The following is a 20,056-nucleotide window of genomic DNA, read 5'->3' as shown; positions in this document are numbered from 1 at the left end:
TTCTGTAGCACCTTGTTCAAATGGATGCTTTTTGTATGTTTTGTTTTTATATTCTAGGCCATCCAAATTTTGAAATGCTGCTAATTTTGGGGTTTAGCCCTATACCCAGCTTCTCCCCCCCCCGGTCTTCCCTATGAGATCGGGGTCCTCAAAGTTAAGGAACCTCGTGCGCTCCGGTAACTACTCATATGCCCGAGGGTGAAGTTCCTGGCACGTTTTTAGCCAATTTATGTGGCTTGACAGTTGGCATGAGAACAAAGCCTGAGTGCATCCTGTCGGTTCAGTTCCATGGCAGAAATGTTTTCTCTGGAGCAGCTGTCAACAGTGCAATACAGCAGCTTGAAGACTTATACAAGCCACTAATGCTTAATGTGAATATTTTACAATGCTATAATAGAGTACTGAGGAGGTAAATAATAGCCACGCTTGTAACACGTGACTCGTAATTTCTCTTATTAATATTTGCTTTTCAACTTCTCTTTTCTCCTCCCTTTCTCTTTTCCAGCTGATTACCATTGAATTGGATAATGCTGAGGTCTTAATTTTATTTATCTTCCTTGGTGGTGTTTGCGTGGTGTTTGTTTTTTACGAGTAGCGCTGTGATTGTCGTACTGTCTTACTAACGTTGAGCGTTCAGACACGTACACCTGTGTTGGTGAAAGAGTTGTGTTTTTAGCCCGCCGTGTGTCTATGTTTAGTGGTAGTTACCATAACAAATTGTCTGTCATTATCCTAACTATTATCCCAAATGTAGTTGCTAGAAGCTGCAATCATCTGGTGATATATTTTCATAATGTTTAGGATAGAGCTTGAGGGCTTTTGGGATGCTGACTGCGGTGAACACCATCAAAACCTCAGCACTTAGGACTCCAAAGCAATTATTGTATAACAATGTTGTAAAAACACTTATTAGGAACGCAACAGTTACAAAAATACCTAAAGAAGTAAATTCTGAGTTGTTAATGGCACCTGTGCGTAGTGCTGCTGTTGGTGGGGGAGAACGTCCAAAGCAGACTGGAAGAGATCCTAAATTAAGTCTGTTTGCTGACTAGCACAAACTATTGTGAACATCATTATGCACTATGTAATTATCATACGCTGTAGGTGTGGGAGCCTGGAAAGGGTTTGGCCCTTGTGTAGAAACTGTATTAATTTCCTTACAAAAATGACTTAAAAGATGACAGCCACATTCAGCAATGTGTATAGATGTCTTGCATTGTTTCATATTGGTCTGTAAAAACGTGGGAAAAACTTAAGGGTATATTATAAAGGCGTGGGTATCTTTAAATCAATGCCTGCTATGACGACTAAAGTTGGTAGTTATTGCTGCTTTTTTAAATATTCTATTATGCACAGTGCTGCTTTGCCTGGAAAAGGAAAAACATAAATAGGAGTTTATGCTGAGTGAAATCATATTTTAAAGACCAAGTATTTTAAAACGTCTTTCATTTTAGGTGACATTAAGTCTACGAGTTCTGGCCTATGAACAAGACCAGCCCTCAGGTCTAAGCGTCTCCTGTGGGAATGAATTCTCTCATGTCCTTCAAAAATAACATGGGCACAAAAATTGGGTATATGTACAGGATGCCTGTTGATCAGGCTTGGTTTCTTTTTTTAAAAGTTCTCCTTTGGTTCAGTTTCTGATGTGTTCTCCCAAACCAGCCTTCTTTGTGGAACACAGTTCACCCTTTTACAATGCGGAAGGGCGACATTGAATAGCTATAATTTTTTTTAAGTGATTTTAAAAAAATTTTGAGTGGGCCTCCTGTGAGTCTATTGGGACTGGAGTTCAAAAAGAATTAGACTTTGGATGTCCATCATGCTTTTGAGAAATCTAACACTGTGGGAGTCTGTTGAAATGTGTTTGAAATCCTCACTATCCATCTTGTAATGGAGATGGGTGAGAAGCTACAATTTTGGATGGGTGTCCCGCACAATTTTCTACCATTTAAAAACTTTCCCATTCCTTGTCCAGGCAAACCTGAGATTCATCAGAGCTTTTCATGGACAAACAAGACAAGCCTGATGCATAGAGCACCCTGTCGGCAGTGACAATTGGATTCAAAACCTTGCTTTTCTAGTACCCCCACATCCAAGCTGAGTACCCTAGCCAGTAGGATAGTTTCAAGGTGTGTGTGCCCTCTTGCAGTTGGTCCAGACTTCAGCAGAAACTTCATCCTGGACCAGAGAAACATTTCCCAACCAGTTTAGTCAGAATGGGTATGTTCTTGTAAAAAGCTTCTGTTTCAACAAATCAGCTTTTTTCCGATGGAAAAACTGTTTTGTCGGAAAATTCCTTACCCGTGCTACTCATAAAGTTACATCTTGAGCGCAACAGCCTTGAGTTTGTTTGTTTGTGGCTATTTCTTTCTCTTAGTGTGCACTTTCCGTTAATATGCATTGACGATAACTGCTGTGCATGATGTGTTTAGAGATTATGAGTCTGATTTTCCTCTTGTTGACACTCATTTCCCACGGCCTGAAGTCCATTGACACCCATGGAGTTGCTCCTGACCTACCCTAGTTTGAGGAGATTCAGGTACCCTATCTTTTTTAGGTTTTATAATGGAGCTTAAAATAGCTGGCTGCAGAGAGGCTTTAGTATTGAAACATGGGGATGATGAGATCTTTCTCCCCGACTCTTACAAACTTAAGCTTCCTTTTACCTAAGAATTCTCCCCTGGCAATGTGTTCGGTTTTTTAAAAGAGAATTGGTAACTCCTTTTTAGTGTTTCAGTCGAGTGCTAGACCCTCTAGATTTGTGGTGCTGTAGATCCCCGTGTCAGTATGTATACTTTATCTGGGAGGAACTTCAGACAGGACTTTTGAATTGTTTAACTGTAAATTAAGTCATAAGGCGAAACTCTCTCCGTCTTTCTCTTTAGTCTCCGGCCATAATCTGCTGCCTGCAGTTCTGCAGTCTATCAGTGCACAGACCCACTGTAGACCTTGGTCTTCTGGCTGCAAGTAGGAACTTATTGCTCCCTTATGGAGCAATTCCATGGATGGAGCAGGTGTGTTTATAAATAAAGGAAATGAATGCTGTCTGTTTACGAAAAGAGCTGCTGGCACGGGTTCGAATTCTTGGAGGATTTTCAGAGCAAGCTGTGGTGTTTCCCTTTGTGCTTTTTTTTATTATTATTATAATCGTTGCTCCTGGCAACTGTAAAGGTTTGGGACAAAAAAACCCAGCAACCCTTGACTCCCATTTTTAGCTACATCGTTTCCTTTGTAGTTTGGTCTCTTTTTGAGGCTAAAACGGTCTTGGGCCATTCCTACCCACCCATCTGAGTACAGCCTTGTTGGAGAAGTGTCTTGGTTACGTTCTGACACGGTTCAGAGCTGGTTTCACAGTCTTGCTGGAATTGCAAGTAGCTACCATAAGATCACTTGGGCCGAGAGGTTTAAAATTGTTGCCTTTGACTTTTCTTTTTTGCTCATGATAGACCAAGCTATTTTTTTTTTTTTTTTTAGTACTTAAACGTGCAAATGAGAATATTCTAAACCGAGGTCACTAGAGCCCCTTTTAAAAATCTTTTCTGTCCGGTAGAAAGGGAGTTTTTTTACTCGCTGAACAATTCTGGAATTCACCCTGTTGACTAGGAAATCCCCTACATAACAGGAAGAATTTGAAATGGCCGTGACTACAGTCATAAAGTGCCTTTTGTGCCCAGCTGTGGTAAAGGTGCATTGTAGGGTGACACAGCCTGTCGGTTTATTTTCTGAGACCCTTACCATACTGAGGAGTTGTAGAAGAGAGCCCTTGTATTCATAGAAGTTAGGAAGGGACCTTACGAGACCATCGGGTCCAGTTCACCTGGTGATCTGGGGCTGTTCACTCCATTGACGTTGGATTTCTTTCACTGTAGTGGAGTCATGGTCTGGATAGGGGAGAGGAGTGTGTGCGTGTGTGTGTGTGTGTGACATGGCTGCGTGCATCAGAATAGTCGGTGGAAAAAAAACTGAGCCCTTCCCATTCACATGGCCAAACCAAAAACAACCATGAACAAGGCACTATGCTATATGTATATATCATATATAAATATAAAAATAAGTATAGTGCCTTGTTCATGGTTGTTTCTGGTTTGGGCACGTGAATGGGAAGGCTCCGTTTTTTTTTCACCGACTCTTACACCAACTATTCTGATGCACACAGCCATGTTGGACTTCAGTTGCACAAGTTTTGCTTTCAGGGGAGAGAGATTATGATGCTGTGGGGTTGTGTATTTTGCAGTCAGCACAGAAAATTCAAGAACCGGTAAACTTGTGGTAGGAATGTTGACTATCCAAGAAATCCCACCATAATAAATGTGCCCTGCAAAATTGGAATGGTTAGATCGCTGAACCGGAGACAATAGGGCTGGATACGACCCGAGAAGGTTATGTAATCCAAACCCTCTTTCCTGTCCAGGGCAAGATCATTCATGTCTAAACCATCCCAGTCACGTTACCTGGACTTGTGTATAATGCAAGATTTCATGATCTTTGTCCTTGACAGCTAGTATGTGACTCAACCAGTGCCCCTAAAAGTTATGGCAAGCTTCGACCTTTTAAAGTGCTAAATGGTGGGGGATCCTACCTACTTAAACCTATTCCTTCCCTTGGCTGTGTTGCCACTGTTAGGAATAACAGAGGCCCCTTGACTCGATTCTTCACGTTGTAAAAGTCCAGAATGTTGTTGGGGTTTTTGTTTTTTAAGGTCTTGCTGCTTTTGCAGTGTACCTAGAAGGAACAAGGAGGGCAAAGTCCAACATTGGTCCAAGGACTAACACTGCTGAGGGCAAGATTTGTCCTGAGAAGTGGGGGAATAGAGAGGCTTTAAGCTGCAGAGGTCACATGGCTGGTCCTGCGTGTGGTTGTGAGGACGAAGCTGTGCTGCTGGAGTGAATTCCCATCTCCCAGGCCTCCTACAACAGACTGGAAGCTGGAGAGCAGTGAAGGGTCTTGGATGTTGAAGGAACCGGGTCTGTGTCACTTTCTTTTTGGTTCCTCTAAAAATAAATGACTACTGCTAGGCATATTTTTATGGAAATAAATCTGCTCAGAGCATTTGTTCCTGCTTCTCACTGCCTCCCTGAAACCACTGCTCACTGCCCCCGTGAAGTCACTGCTCACTAGCTTGGTAATCCTTTCCAGCATGACAGGCTGGCAAGAGCCGAGGGCTCACGAGGTGGAGCATAAAGAGATGCAGGAGACTTTTTAACAGAGTCCGTGTTTTTTGTGCAAATCTTTTAAAGAAAGCAGAAAACCCCTAGAGCAAGAGAGACAAATTGAGTTGTCTCTAGAAACTGCTCTGGGGCTGCTTTTTGTCCTTTATATTCTTTTCGTACTGGTATAGCTCACTGAATTTTATAGTGGTGCCCCCAATTTCTCATCAGCGTAAGAGGAGAGTCAGGCTCTCTCCCAGGCTTTTGAGGCATCAAGTAAATCTTTAACCACGGCAGTGGGTACTAAAACTACTGCAGTGCCATGGAAAACTATGAACTGGCTTAGCTTTAGCCCAATCTAAAGTTTTTGTTATAGCCTAGGTCTCCTACCTGCACTGACTTCGATTCCCGCCCCCCGTTTTTGAAAAATCTAGGTCTAAGTGGTTTATTTGCATCTCACAATTCCTGGGATTCAGGGTAATCAGTATAACTGCTACGTGCCTTCCACAGCTTGTAAGGGGACTGTTTGAGTATTGAGTCTCCACTCCATCTGTCACTCGATTTGTATGGTCAGTGTTTGGAAGCAAAAGGAGCTGTTTTCATGTGTGAATGAGTTGCACTGGAAATCTGGAGAGCTTGGGCAGGGGGACTTGTAAATCCCAAAGCAGCAGATGAGTGGGTATGCAGGAAGGGGAGCATTGAAAAGAGAACTATTAAGCTTCCCCTGAAGGGGGCGTTCTCATGATGCTGAATGCAAGAGATGTCCTACTTTTTTTTTTTTTACATTGCGGTGAACTGCTCTGTTGGGCACCTGCCAGCATTCAAGCAGTTACATAAGAGCAGCTTTTTTTTTTTTTTTTTCCTGGAATTTAGGCTTGCTGCTGATGTGTGACCTTCAGCAGTAATTGCCAATAAATGTGGTGGAGCTGTTTACAGTTACTTCAGTCTGTGCTGTGGCTGCTAGTATCTGAGACTACAGGGGCAGTGGTGGTGCTTATATGGTTGCTGTCTCTTCCTGATCGAGTTGCTCTGGTATGATTTGGACCTGGCATTTTTATTATTCAAGGTGCTGTGTATTTGACAGATGAATATTAAACTTTTGCGGAGCTTATTGTTCATCTGTAAAAATGGTCTTAAGATATCCAAACGTATTTGCACATAAAAGCCCTGAATTCTTCTCCAATCCTCATCCCGAGCCACTCTTTCTTTGTGCACGGTTAATAAAGTTTAAAGGGACAAATCCAGGGAAATGCTCAGCACCTTCAGGTCGTATCAAAATCTCTTAGTAGTGGGCATAAGCCAGTGGATTCTCTCTCTCTTTCTCTCGCTTGCTTTGGGGGTTATATATTTCTGGTCTTGAGGTTTCAAGGAGGTGAAAAGGGAACTGAAAAACCTGACTTGGGGGGGATTGACTGCAAATAACCTCTCCAGAAGTGTGTATCATTTGATAAACTGTAAAACTGCTCTTCTACAACTGAACAAATTTCCAAATGCATGCTGCTTTCTGGTTTTGCAGTAGGAATTGGATGCATGATTAACACAATAAATGCTTGTGAGATGAAGTTTAGAGATTAAAATTATTTCTCTTCTCGAGAGAGCTCATGCCAGATCCATTGCTGGTGTGTACCTTGCAGTTAAAACAGTGCAAAGCTTGCATGATGTTTCAAATGGAGGAAACGCAGGCTCTAATAAATTCTTGTGGCTGAATTCTTCTCTGTGGAAACCTCAGCCTTGTTGCTGCAGTAGAAGCATGCCTATGGCGATTGATTATCCCAAATGCTCACAAACAGGGAGCTGTACAGCACCTTATCAAAAATAATTGAATGGTCTTAATGACTAGTTATAGTTATTTGTAGCACTTGCGTAATTGTGGATGGAGAAAGAGAGGATTCTTACATAATTCATTTGTTTGTAAGTGGCAAAGATGGGGATGTTAAACTGCCTGGGGGACTTAGTCACCTAACTTGCATTATATTTTTGGTTTGGAAATTTGCACTCAAAATAAAATACCATCTGAACTGTAATCATTGACCAGGTAAAGAGAGAGCTCACCTAGGCTTGCCAGTGCCTCAACTAAAAGGCAAACACGTTCTTAGGTCAGACCTGTCACCAGAAGGCTTGACGCTATGTAAAGGCTTGACAAATCAGAAATCCTTTTGGGTCTGCAAATTCATAGCTGGGAGAAGGAAGAACACCATTTCTATGAAGGACGGTGGCCTGATGGTCCAAGGAGAATACACTGAATATGCACTGTCTGCATCTTACCTGGGGTCTGAATCTACATTAGTTTAAAATCCTCCATCACATTCTAGGATATAATGCCTGGGTGTGTGTTGCAATGTGAGAAGGGTTTATGGCTGGGTGGACACTTTTTTTGCCTTCTAACATTTCTTGCTGCCTTGAACGGTATCCATAGCAAGTCAGAGAGACTTGCAACCAACGCACCTGCCTACCAGGTGCCGGGGTTCTGGCTTCCCTATCTTGATATGCGTTGCTTCAGACTTCTAGGCTTCTGGCAGACGTTACACTTAACATGATCAACCAGTTAACCATGGGAGCCCTGGTCAGCTGATTAGGCTGCCACCCACAGAAGCGCATCTGAACCAAGGGTGCCACGTGCAACCAGGGCTCTGAGCTGCAGGACCATATTGTTGGGAAGGGCTCCATGCAGTCTTGCAGCTGGGAGCCCTGGTTGGATGAATGCCTGCTGCCATGCCTATGTAGCATGGCAGGAGGCACGATTATTGGGATCATAGTTTAGATCTCATTGCACCCTTAATTGAATGTCTGCTAGGGGCACTCATAAACTACGGTAGGGGTCTTTAAGGGCTATTTTGCAATGAGTATCCTAAGTTGGTGGCTATCTTGCTTTGCGTGGCAGTGCTCTTTCTCTAAGTTGGAAGGGAATTTTATTCATGCGCTGTCTTTTTCATGATATCTTAGTGAAACAGCAGCATAGCACAATGAGAACCTTTCTTTATGGTATGTTGCCTCAAGAAATCAAAGCTTTATAGTGAACCTCTTCCATGGTAAAGAAAAAACATACTTGGAGTGGAAAGAAGGTGGAAAGGAACATGCTCTCTTTTTTTTTTTTAAAAGGATTTTCCTGTAAGTGCTGCAGGAACCTGAGGACATTTATATTAGATTTCCTCTGCTAGGTGGAGAAAGGAAGAGGGGAGAGTCTGAGTAATAACATTGGGTCCCTAAATATCTTAACTTGTGTTACTTGTGGCTAAATTTGCCACCTACCTATTTAGAGTATAGCTGGGTTCATATTCCACTTACACTTCCTTTCTGCTTTATTTTAAATGATTTTTTTTTCATTATTTTGCACCTTGTCCATTCCAAATCAGTGCTTTCTTTTACTTTAAAGTAGTCACACGTATGTCTGTGAAATTGGGGCAGTTTGAGCTTCACAGATTTTATATCCCAAAAATGTCATGAGGTCTAAACTAACATCTGATATAACTCGGGCTACAATTTTCTTCAAATGAAGAAAATGTTCTTTTCAAAACCCAAAACCTAAAAGGACACAAAAAATGTTCCATGTTTGACTAGCTTTACTTATAACCTCTAGCAAAAGGCTATAGGTTAAGACTTCTTCAACCTACACTCAAAAATAAATAATAAATCACTTTCTTGTACGTAGAAATATCAAGAATATAATGGCTTCCCAGCCTTTTATGGTTGAAGACCTCTCTTAGCACTCATTGTTTGAATAGGTGGTGAATTTTTAGAAGAGATGTCTAGCAAACAGAAGGAGCAAGGTATGTGAATGAAACTATGTAGTTAGGCTAGAAATGGTCCCAGAATTTGAGTTCAAAAATCACTTTCCTCCCATTTTAAGCTCTCTTCACTCCTTTTATTTGCACTGTCACTTTACCCACTGATTTTTCTCTCCGGTGTCTAATCTTTCAAGAGAGACTGAATAAACAAATCCTGAACTTCTAAGGTAAAAATTCATATATATGAAATCTTAAACTCTCAAACTTTCCCCAAGAAAGGCAAAAGAGGGCAAAATTAACCTTTTCATTAAATTAATTTTGACTAATTCACTGTTAAGTACCCAACTTGCTTTGTTAGCTCTTGTCAACAGGTGTGCTCTTGAAGCAGATTAGCTTTCTTTGAGACACCTATAGGCTTAACAGTAGGGAAGTCCCCTTTAGAAACAGTGAGGTCAGTAGTGGTAAATGGATAAAAATAATAATCCCCTGTTCTGGCTAATGATAGAATATTTTTTGCTAACCTTGGAAGAACAGAGATTTTCTTGTATAGTAACTTGAAAGGAGCTACTATTAGTGTTTTTAAAAAAGAAAAGGAAATATTCTAAACTCTTGTCTGACTCTTGCCATCTATTGCCACCTAATGCATATAGTCTTAAACGCTAGCTGTTTGCTGTCCCCTTTTTAGCACGGTGTCTTATGAAAGTTTTACAGTCTTCATCCACACAATATTTTCCCAAGTGTTGCAGAAGGGGAACTGAGACCAAGTCATAGACTTGGCTCTCCGAAGGCCTAAGTCAATACGTGGACCGTTTTTTCTGTATTCTATGCACTACTTGCGTTTTCCCTAGTGTCTGCTTCACAGGATGGCGTGGCACACCAAGCTAAATATTTCTTTGCTATTTTTACCCCATTTTAAATCAACGTGGTCCATTTGACTCCTCAATCTTTATTTTGCTGACTTCTCACTAAAGAACAAGTCCTTAGCCCCGCTCCCCAAAGATGCAGTAACCTTTCCAAGAACAAGGGGCGACTGTGCAGGGCTCCCTATAAGACCTAAAACCCTCTTCTGGCTGTATCTTTCTGTGTCGAGTTAGACAGCATGGCTTAGTCTCTGACTAAAGTACTTCGTCCTCCTCTCCCGAGCTGAAGTAAATCATTTTGTTTGACAAGATCAAACAAATGTCTTGCTCGTTCTTTATGTTCCTGCCAATTTCTCACTCCCAAAGCGTGCATATATATACTTGGCTATTGTTTTGTCAGGGCTCAGAACAAGGCAGCAAGCACTTCTGTTCTGGAATCCAGGCTCCCGGTATCCTCTCTAGCCATCGAGTCATTCAACCGCTCTGCTTTGAAAGGGAACCAACTCTTAATAACTCTAACAGAAATAGTTCATGTTACTGGTATTATTAATAATGAAGGACTTCTTGTCCTCCTGAGAATCAGGTGTACTAGTTGCTGCCGAAGTCAAGATAATGGCTTCAGATGAACTAATGGTGAGGCACAGCACTTCCTGTATTATTTGATGAGGAACAAGGGTGTACTTGGCAGCCCGTAGCATGCAGGAACTGTGTGTTCCTTCTCATAAATGAGGTTTTTCCTGTTAACTTTAGGTCGTCCAGCTTAAATACTCCTCATCCCATTTGACCAAAAATGTAATGGTTAATGTGCTTGTGAAATTTCCAAGAGATACAATGGTGACAATGCAAGGAAATAATGTACCAAAAGGGTATGTGAATTGGCCAAGAGGAAAGCCTATTAAAAGAGGGGGGGAAGAACTGTTCTTCCTGGCCAGGGACTCCCTCCCCGTAGAGCACCAAGGTGGAAAATATTAGTTCCTGCACTGCTCTCCCAAGGATTCTCCCGACTTCTCCATGATGACCGTTCCGGATGATGCCCGCCCTCTTTCCTATCCTGTGGAAATGCCATAGTTTTTGTTCTGTTATGTCGCTGGCAGTGTTTTGGCCTACAGATGAGGATGCAGGCTTATGAATAAAGTGCTTGACTAGACCTTGGGTTCAGTTCCTGGCTGTTCTGCATCTATCACATCATCCTTTTTATGTCTGAATTTTGTTTCACCTGTAAAATTTATGATGACCGTCCTTTGGCCCATCCCCTTCTCTCGGTTGTCTGTGTAGTTTCTAAACTCATTAGGCAATGATGGATTAGGGGTTGCCAGCTTTATACGATACCATCTAGAGACATAATAATAGTTCAGTTCTCAATGTGTCTCTTTCAAAGGACTTAAGTTGATGGCCTAATGTTAACTAATGATCGATGCCTTTTATAAATGTTGGGTTGCTGTTGAATGTCTGTTTCATGAGCATGTCAGTGTGTTTATTATGCTACTCGGCATTTTAATTGAAAATCTCCTGATCTCTCTCCCTTGCTAAGATCCAAAACTGAAGTGTAACATGCTTTAACCTAAGGAAACGAATGTTTAGCTTTATAAAAGTGAAAATACAGGATGTCCGGGGGGGGGGAGGGGGGGGCTCGGTGTGGTTTGGTTGGGGTTTTTTGGTTTTAAGAATCAACATCCAAAAGGGACATCTGCCATGAGTAGAGGCCTTACAGTGCTTCTCTCCCATTTCTACCATTGGTGTGCCACTATAGTAGGAGTATGAAATCCTCTGTGCCCACTGTTTTGGGCAAAATAACCACAAGTGCATGATGGTGCACCTCACCCCCTTGCGTCCGTGAAAGCTAGCATACACAGCCAGGTAGCGTGCATGTTTGTGCAGTGGACTTCATGTGAGCAAGTTGGGGGAACATGTAAATTTAGCAAACCTGTTTTGTCAGTATTGCAGGCAGTAGTAAACTTTTGAGTGTGTATGGAAACAGTGATGCTCATTTGAGTTAAGCTGCATCATCCTACTGGCAACAGATAATCCACAGCGTCTTTTCCAACTTTAATGTCTCTACATGTTGACCAGTAAACTTTTGTGTTTGGATGAAAGATTCCTCGACTGTGACTAATTATCTGCATTTTACTTTTGACTAGCTCCCGCAGCCTCCAGAATTGGAAAGCTCTGTAGAGGTGTGTCGCCCACCTATATTTGTACAATGCACAAATATTGGTGTTTTTGAAGTAGTCTTGGTGGAATGTCGTTCTTGTTGGTATAATCTGTGAAATGTGTGTTACTGAATTGGTGCAGACAGAGTGGGTGCAGCTGGGCTGAACTAGTTAAGTATGCTACCATTCTGGCCAATGGTGGGGTGGGGGAAGACTCCTTTTCCCAATAAAAACCGGGGACAGTGCCAGGAAGACTGAGGGGAAGACCAGTTGACGTTCTCAAAGCAGTGCCAGTATTTCAGCCATCTTCCACTTTTGCTGGAGCCACTGCTCTGAGAAATCGGCTCAGATTTCTTTCGTGTTTAGTACAGAAGCATCATTCCTGTCCTTTCTAAGAGGGAAATCCAAAGCCCTTTCACTTTGAGTATTATAAACCCGAGGCTAGGAAGTGGAGGTGGTGGTGGAGGGGGAAGAGAGGTCGAGAGCAGCACATTACCCAAGTTCCACAGTCCTGGAACAGCTAGGTATTTCTGTTTCTAATCTGGTACAGTAAAGTAGCTGATGTTGACCATCATGCAATCATTTGACTTCAAAGATGATACCTATTTAGAGCAAAAGGATATCTGGGTCTGTCTGAGACACCACCCAGGATCCATTACTGTTCCACGTGTTTGACAAGCACAGGATGTAGAACTTTCTTTTTTTAATGAAAATTTGAATCCTTTGGAAGCTAATGCAATATCCAGCCATGTGGTTGGCACAGAGTATATACCATTGCCTACTGTGTCAGTCCAATCCTTCATTAAAACCCCTTTGAAGTTTAAAACTAGCTTGGTTTAAATTGCCCAGGATAAGCAAAAACTTCATATGGTTAAAACAGTATTATATAGTTATTGTAAGTGAATAAAAGAGGTGGGGGGAGTTTACAGTTCTTTAGAACTTGATCTTATTTTTGTGAAGCACTATTTAAATGCACAGCAAGGTGCTTAATGGTCACAGAATGACTTCATGTGAGATGTGGGAGAAGTGGCTTTTACACTTAGCCTCCATCCCTGAAAAAGCAACACAAGTGATGAAAAAGCTTTGTAAGTCATCAGCTGTATGAGATGCTTCTGATTTGATTTGAAGTGAAGTTCTAATCTGCAGCAAGTTGCTGGAAATCTGGTTCCTTTTGAGAGTGACAGTTTTTGGCTTGCAAAATTAGACCTTTTCCAGGGTTTATTCAGAGCAGACAAATAAACTTTTTGAAGTCCTAAAACAGAATTGCAGGGGTGACAAAACTCCTGTTGGGTTTTTGTACCACACATCTTCCACATCCTCAAGAACTCTACTGACCAGAGGGAGATGTATCAAAGTTAACTCCACTTGCTCCAGAAGTATTTGTGTGTGTGTGTGCATATAATGCATGGACGCAGTGCATGTTTGAATCTGACATGATCTTTCTGTTGTGTATTCTGTGATACAAACCACATGGAAACTTTTAGTATTTGCTTGTAATGTTATGTCATTTGGTGTGTCCAAGGGGGACGAGTTAAGTACTGTCTGAATGAAATAAGCTCTAAAGCCTTCTGTTTAGATAGCTGGTCAGTTGATCTGTTTTCCCTCCCCATTTGTCTTGGCTATTCCTTCCCCTAATTTTTCTGCTAGCTAGTTCTAGTTCATTGAGGAGATTAGTATGTCTTTAGTGCCATGCTTTAAAACAGAATTTCTGCATGCTCAGCAGGAGCTTGATCAAAGTCTACCACAGAGGCAACTGGAAGATCACAAAAGGGTATGTATACCAGTCCAGTATATTTGGTGCTAATTACCATTACGCTTCCAGCTTTTGTGTTTATTAAAAAGCAATAAACAGCTGCAGAGTTCTTGTGAGCTGCTACTTTTCTTTTCTTTGAAAGGAGAGCTCATTGCTAATGGCTTTCGAAAACCGTGCATTTCTACTCATTACACTTCTAAAGTACTTTCCATTTAAGAAGCTTCCATTAAGTCAAATGAAGCAGACTTTGACTATATTCCCTAGGTCACTTTGGAAGTGAAAGGCCTGGTCCTCTTTTCAGGTGTGTTTTTTTTTTTTACAACTTGGGAGTAGCTTCAAAAACGAACATGGCATGGTAAAATCCAAGGTGATCAGGTCTACAGAGTGTATTGGCCTGGCCAAGAAGTACCTCTTTGCTTTATAACCAACCAGTCTTCAGAACAGTGGTGCTAGTGCACACTGTCTCATTGTGGAGGTGGTCTATTTCTGCTGCTGTTGTGATTGTTGGGAGGTTTTTTGGGATTATTATTATTATTTTTTTAAATATTATACCTGCTTTACAGGTTTGCACAGCTTAATACTGATGACAGAGGTTATTTTTCAATAGAAAATACTTACCAATGTGTAATTCATTGATGTTGGGCATCTTCTGTTTTATTGACTGCATATTGATAGCTTATCTGGACGTAAATCCAACCAGACTGAATTAATGCTGTCGAGTTTTTCTTTATATAATGTTTCATATTTTTTTTTAATGCAGCCAAACATCTGATATTTGTTTGCATACTGTAAGATTCAAAGTGGTGTATAATAATAACATTATGGTTAAGGAAGTGCTCTGAAGCCAAGTGTTGCATCTGAATTAACGATAGCATTTGAAAAACATTGCTTTTTTTTTTTTTATCTCTGTTCTTCTGATCACGTTCTCATATAATTTTAAGCTAATTGGTTGCTTTTGAATAACTTTGTGAAGGAAGTTTCCCTTCAGTGTTATTTTTTCAAGTGGAGCTCCAAATGGTATTGAAAAATGGATTGCCAAGCATTTCCAACTCTGAACGTGCTCTCTGAAAAGAAAATACAATTACTGACATGTGTTCCCATCCACTTTTCTCGTGCTATCATACTTTTCTACAAGAATTGCTACTTTTGGCATGCTGCTGTAGCAAGGAAATGGTGGCTCTGGGTCTACCCCAACAGCCTCATCTAGAAATTCCGTATAAGCGTCCTTCTTATCCAGAGTATCTTGACCACTAAGCTAGAGTTGTCTTTTTCCCCAAGCCGGCTAGAAATAAATGCAGAATAACTGTAGTAATAATGATTTAAAACCAAAACCAAAAAAAAAACAGGTGGGAAGGAGGTAGTTTTGAATGATGCTTTTCAGTAGTGGATATGTGTTGATCTTCAGTAGTAGTAAAAATTATCATTTTAAATGGCAGTTGCTATGACAACTGATTAGTTAATTTTACAGAAGAGAATGGTAATGTGAGAACCCATTGTAACTTAATTTTGGCATAAAGGATGCATAAATGTCAAGTTTCCCTTCTAATCAGTACGTATGTCAAACAGTGGTATAGCTTGAGTTTTGTCTCACTTAACCTTGTTCTGCCAGGTATCCTTTACCGCCTGCAACACTGCAAGCAGCAAGAATGGTGTAAATCTCTTCAGCATGTACTAAAGCTGCATCATGTAATTGTCAGTTAAAGTAGCTCCCATGGGATGTTAATTAGCTTAGGCTGTTGAAGTAGGCTCCTGCCTCGCCTGTATTTTTGCCATGGTAGGAAATACCGGCATGTTGGAGGTACTGATCATCCTGTAGCATCATGTCCACAATAAGCAGCGTTTGTTCACCAGAGCGCCCCAAGGGATGACGAGGTGGAACGGTCACAAACTCCTGCAAGACCATTTCAGGCTGGACATAAGGAAGAATTTCTTTACTGTCCGAGCCCCCAAGGTCTGGAACAGCCTGCCATGGTTGAACACCTTCAAGAGTAAATTGGATGCTTATCTTGCTGGGATCCTATGACCCCAGCTGACTTCCTGCCCTTTGGGCAGGGGGCTGGACTCGATCTCCCGAGGTCCCTTCCAGCCCTAATGGCTATGACATCTACGAAGCAAGTTGCTTGAAGGAAGGCAAGGTAGAGGTGCTCCTTTATAAACTAATTAAATCGGAGGTGCATACGCTTCCTTGAGCCATTGCTCACTTCAGGGGGAAGCGTTCCTGGTATTCTTCTGTTTATAATTTTTGGAAGCAGCCTCTTGCAAACCCTTTTTTTAAATGAAGCTTGTTTTGAACGTTTCATCTTAAAGAACAAAATGTGGATCCTAGCAAGCACCTTTTAAACAGGAGCAGTATCCCAGGATGGTTGCTTTTCCCCTAGGATGAAGGTACTGCAGTTTTAGAGGATTCTCGATCTGGGGCACAAATGACTTGTTGTCTTGTCTTGTACTGTAGGTAAATCTCTACTGGAGACTTGCAGGGTAGGGGGGAGTTACTCTCGCTAGATCAGGTACCAGAAGCAGTCCAGCTGCGGCAGCACTGAGCTCTATCTATCGGGTGAATTCACATGCGAATTAAAATATAAAGTTTTGAAAGGCTGCACGCAAATGCTGGGTAGCGTAAAGCTGCACTGTAAGTGGTGGTTTTGAATGTATCTGGCAAACATCTGCCTAATAATAATGTAACTGTAAATTGGCGTGCTGGATGCACTTTGGCAGTTGAAGTGACTGCTCTTTGGGTTACTTTGCCATTTCCCAGCATGGGGTTTTTGTTTTTTGGTTTGTTTTTTTGACTCTTAAGTCACTTTAGATCTTACTCAAGGAGCCCAGCACTTGAACTGCAGTATACTCCTGTTAGGAAAGCACTTAAGGTCCCCCCCCCAATAACTTGACAGTTACTGGTCACTCTCCATGTGTGGCTATATATAAATACCATGTTCGCTCGGCTCAAAGGCCAGTTGTGTTTTTATACCAGTCCCGTGCTAACACGGTGCCAGCTTTAGCATGATCAAAATAGCTATGCAGTTTGCAAGCATAGCGTCCATCTGTCGGTGGTAGTCGCTCAGTCGACTCTGCTGGGACCAGTCTTAGACCCACGTGCTGTGGGTCATGGTCTGAGGCTCTCTTGGGTTTTCCTGGGCAGCACTGCTTGTACTTACTTGCATTAAAATGTTGCTGTGGGCCTTCTGGATACGAGTCCAGTTAAGAGACTGAGGGTCATCTGAGGACTGCCGCCCAGCCACATGTAGGAGCTCTCCTGTGTTACCTAGCCAAAATACCCAGTCGGTTTGCAACAGAAAAAAACGTGCTCTTGGGTGACTAAATATCTGGAAAGTTGGAAACGTTAATGGAGCTAGGAGCATGCCAAATGGTTCTTTTCTCCAAATTAATTCAGAAGTTTTCTACCCCACCCCTGTCAACTAGTATTTGTCAAGTGGAGGAAGATTTGCAAAGCAAAGGTGGATTATCTCAGATGATGCTTTTAAACATGGTTCTTATTTTTCTCTCGGCACCCCCTTCTGTCTTGTCATCGCTTCCCACTTTTCAGGATGTTTTGAGGTCCTATAAATGCCACCTTTGTGCGCGTGGCTTTTTTTTTGTTTTTGTTTTTTTTTGAAGCTGATCCCTGGCTTGTCTCGTGGATTCCAGTAAAATCGCTCCTTTAAAAATAAAATCTGCATACGGCAGCTAGTGAGCTTTAGCACGACATCGGGATTTCAGCTGTTGCTGGTATTGGGTGTATCCACAAGCTCATTCAGGACTGGGGGAGGGGGGGATCAATGTCCAGGCTGCTGTTCCGGTCTCTTAGGGTGTGAAGTTTATTTTGTTTCTGAACCTTTTGGCCTTTTGGTTCCCCCTCTCCTGATAAACCTGCACTCGTGATGAGAGCCCTCCCATTTCCATTAAGACATTAGTTCCACTTATTCGTAAAATTCAAATTGTGACTTCTTCATTATCCTCTTTGAATTAAGGGAGAGGCACTCAGGCAACTTTTGGTCAACCGTTACTATGGCAATGTTAGACCTGCAGGAAGGAGAGAGAGCCTTACGAGCTTTGGCAATGGCCCGTTATCTGCTGGAGGCACTAGCAAAGCTGGAGGAGGTAGGTATGCTATGCCATCTGCTAATCAGTGATTTTTATGACTCAAGCCTGCCATATTGTATATGCCTGTTTCTCCATAAGAAATTGAATGTTTTACAGGTGAGGCAGCTATTGCCTTTCTGGAGACTTCCCACAGTGCTTTTCTGTGAACTTTGTGGGGAAGAAGGGTATACTCCCATCGCTGAACAATGGGATTGAAGATGTGTCCTAACGTGCTTTTAGTTGGTGTTGCTTTCTTGAGACTTTTGAACTCCCCTCAGTTGGCTTGATTTTTGAAGTGTATAGATAAGCAGACTGCCTGCCTTTATTAATTTAAACTGTTTTTATCCATCTGGGCTATACTTAGTCAGCAAAAATGAATGCTGCTGTTGATGGAACAGTTTTACACTTGATGAGCTCAAGTTGGCTTTGGGTTACGGCAGGCGTAACTTTTTTTTGTATTGTCCACAGTTTTTTTTTTTTTTTTTTTTTTCCGTATCTGGGTGATTTTTTTTTTTGCCTTGCATGAGTTTCCTTAGCCTCACAAACTCATTTTCATATTTTCATGAGTAATGGAAAACTTGCTTATGGGGAACTATCTTTCAATCTCATTATTGTTTAGTATAGTTTCCATCACCTCTGTCATGGTTCTCTATAGTACCCCTTTAAATGCTTTTAGTTTGGGACCTGTTGCTTAAAATTCCATTAATATCAGGGAAGACATTTTTCAAATGGATTCAGGGATTGGGTGGGGGTTTTTTTTGCCTTTTTAAAATAAATAAAATGCCACTGTCTCTATTAAATCCCTATAGAACCAATTCTTTTCTTTGTGAAACTGATATACTTTGACCTGCCCGTGTATGGCACCTAACATTTTATCTTGCTCTTCTAATAATTAGCTCACCCCCTTCTAATTCCCTGGGCTTCAGGTGCACAATGTAGCAAGTGTTAAACTATTTAACCTTTCATGTACCTGCTTTGTTTTTAGTTCCACGCTCATCTTGTACTTTCCATGGGTAAGATCATTCCCTACTGACACTTTCGGGACTCTAACACCTCCATCCTCTGCATTTTCAAGTCGCTACAAAAGTCTGCTTCCAAATGGTTTAGGCTGTATCAAGCATTTCCTCCATGGCACCATTTTCCCTTCAGACTCAGTCAAACTGATGGTTAAAACTCAGATTTCTTATTCTGTCTGACCTGTGACTTGGGGCAGAACTTGAACTCTCACTTGAAACGCATTGTTGCTGCATATGAAATGTGAATACATTTGAGATTTGTTCAGATTTGTTGCTTCTGTTTTGCTGAAGCATTTAATTCCATCTTCTGAGAGAATGAAGATACATTTTTGAATCTTAAACTGATTGATTGACTGTGATTTTTTTTTTTTTTTTTTTTTTTTACATCACTTTTTTAGGGGGAAGTTCTGTTTCCAGCTCAATGAATCGAGGTGAAATGAGTTTGGCAGATGTCCAGTGTCATCTGGACAAGGAAGGGGCATCCAACTTAGTCATAGATCTCATCATGAATGCCACCAGTGACAGAGTATTTCATGAGAGCATTCTCCTAGCCATTGCCCTTCTGGAAGGCGGTAATACAACGATACAGGTAGGGAAATGAATAACATCAAGCTGAGAGATAAAAACACAAGTTGTTTTTAATGCTTTCTTTTTGAAACCAAACAATGTCACTGTTTTGAGTTGAGTAAAGGATTTGAGACCAGAAGTGGAGGGAAGTTTCAGTGTTTGCTGTGATGCAAGTATGCTTACCAAGTATGATAGTATTCAAAATTTAGGTATTTTTGGTTTTGTTTGTTTAATCAAGGCACTCTTGCATCAACGTATCTAGGAATGACTAACGTCTAAAACTTTACTTACCGTAGAAATGAAGTGTTTCAGGTTGTTACCAAGACAAGTAGGGGAATGCCTGGCTAAATAACGTTGCTTCTTAAATTACTCGGACTGCTTGCCTTAACCAAGTGGAGCAAGTGTAAAAATCTGTAGAAGCCTAGGTCTGAAATCAGGAGACACTTTACATTGTGATTTATCCATTATAGCTAACTCCCTGCTGCTCTTCCTTTTCATTGATTTACGTGGTTTTGTTTGGCTTGGCTTCTCTGAAAGATGAAGGCCTAATCGCTTAGCACAGACAAATCTGGGGTTTATGTGCAGATATGTGCACACGATAAAAGGGTGGTTCACATTTCAGAAGCAGACTTCTCTTCTTCCACATGCAAAACCAAACTTTTGTGGGTAAATACATGAACATAGGTTCTTGTAGCATATTTATTGCCTTTTCTGTATAGCTATGTGGGTAATGCAGTCAAAGTTACTTAAATATTTCT

The 20,056-nt window shown here is 41.4% G+C and overlaps 1 protein-coding gene across 2 annotated transcripts in view; it reads left to right on the top strand.

Moving 5' to 3' along the window:
• ITPR1 (inositol 1,4,5-trisphosphate receptor type 1) overlaps nucleotides 1–20,056 on the top strand; it is a 129,377-nt gene that overhangs the window by 25,170 nt on the left and 84,151 nt on the right. Inside the window, exons 16-20 of one of the 2 annotated variants that reach the window (XM_019536600.1) lie at nucleotides 506–535; nucleotides 11,871–11,906; nucleotides 13,606–13,653; nucleotides 17,604–17,733; nucleotides 19,130–19,320. In XM_019536600.1, coding sequence (XP_019392145.1) covers nucleotides 506–535; nucleotides 11,871–11,906; nucleotides 13,606–13,653; nucleotides 17,604–17,733; nucleotides 19,130–19,320 — 435 coding nt within the window. Of the gene's footprint in view, nucleotides 1–505; nucleotides 536–11,870; nucleotides 11,907–13,605; nucleotides 13,654–17,603; nucleotides 17,735–19,127; nucleotides 19,321–20,056 lie in introns of both variants that reach the window. The other variant, XM_019536601.1, reaches the window with a different exon arrangement.

The sequence above is a fragment of the Crocodylus porosus genome, unplaced genomic scaffold (genome assembly GCF_001723895.1).
Source record: "Crocodylus porosus isolate Cpor-Errol unplaced genomic scaffold, CroPor_comp1, whole genome shotgun sequence".
NCBI lineage: Eukaryota > Metazoa > Chordata > Crocodylia > Crocodylidae > Crocodylus > Crocodylus porosus.
The sequence above is the reverse complement of the archived record's forward strand: the minus strand, read 5'-3'. Positions and strand labels throughout refer to the sequence as shown.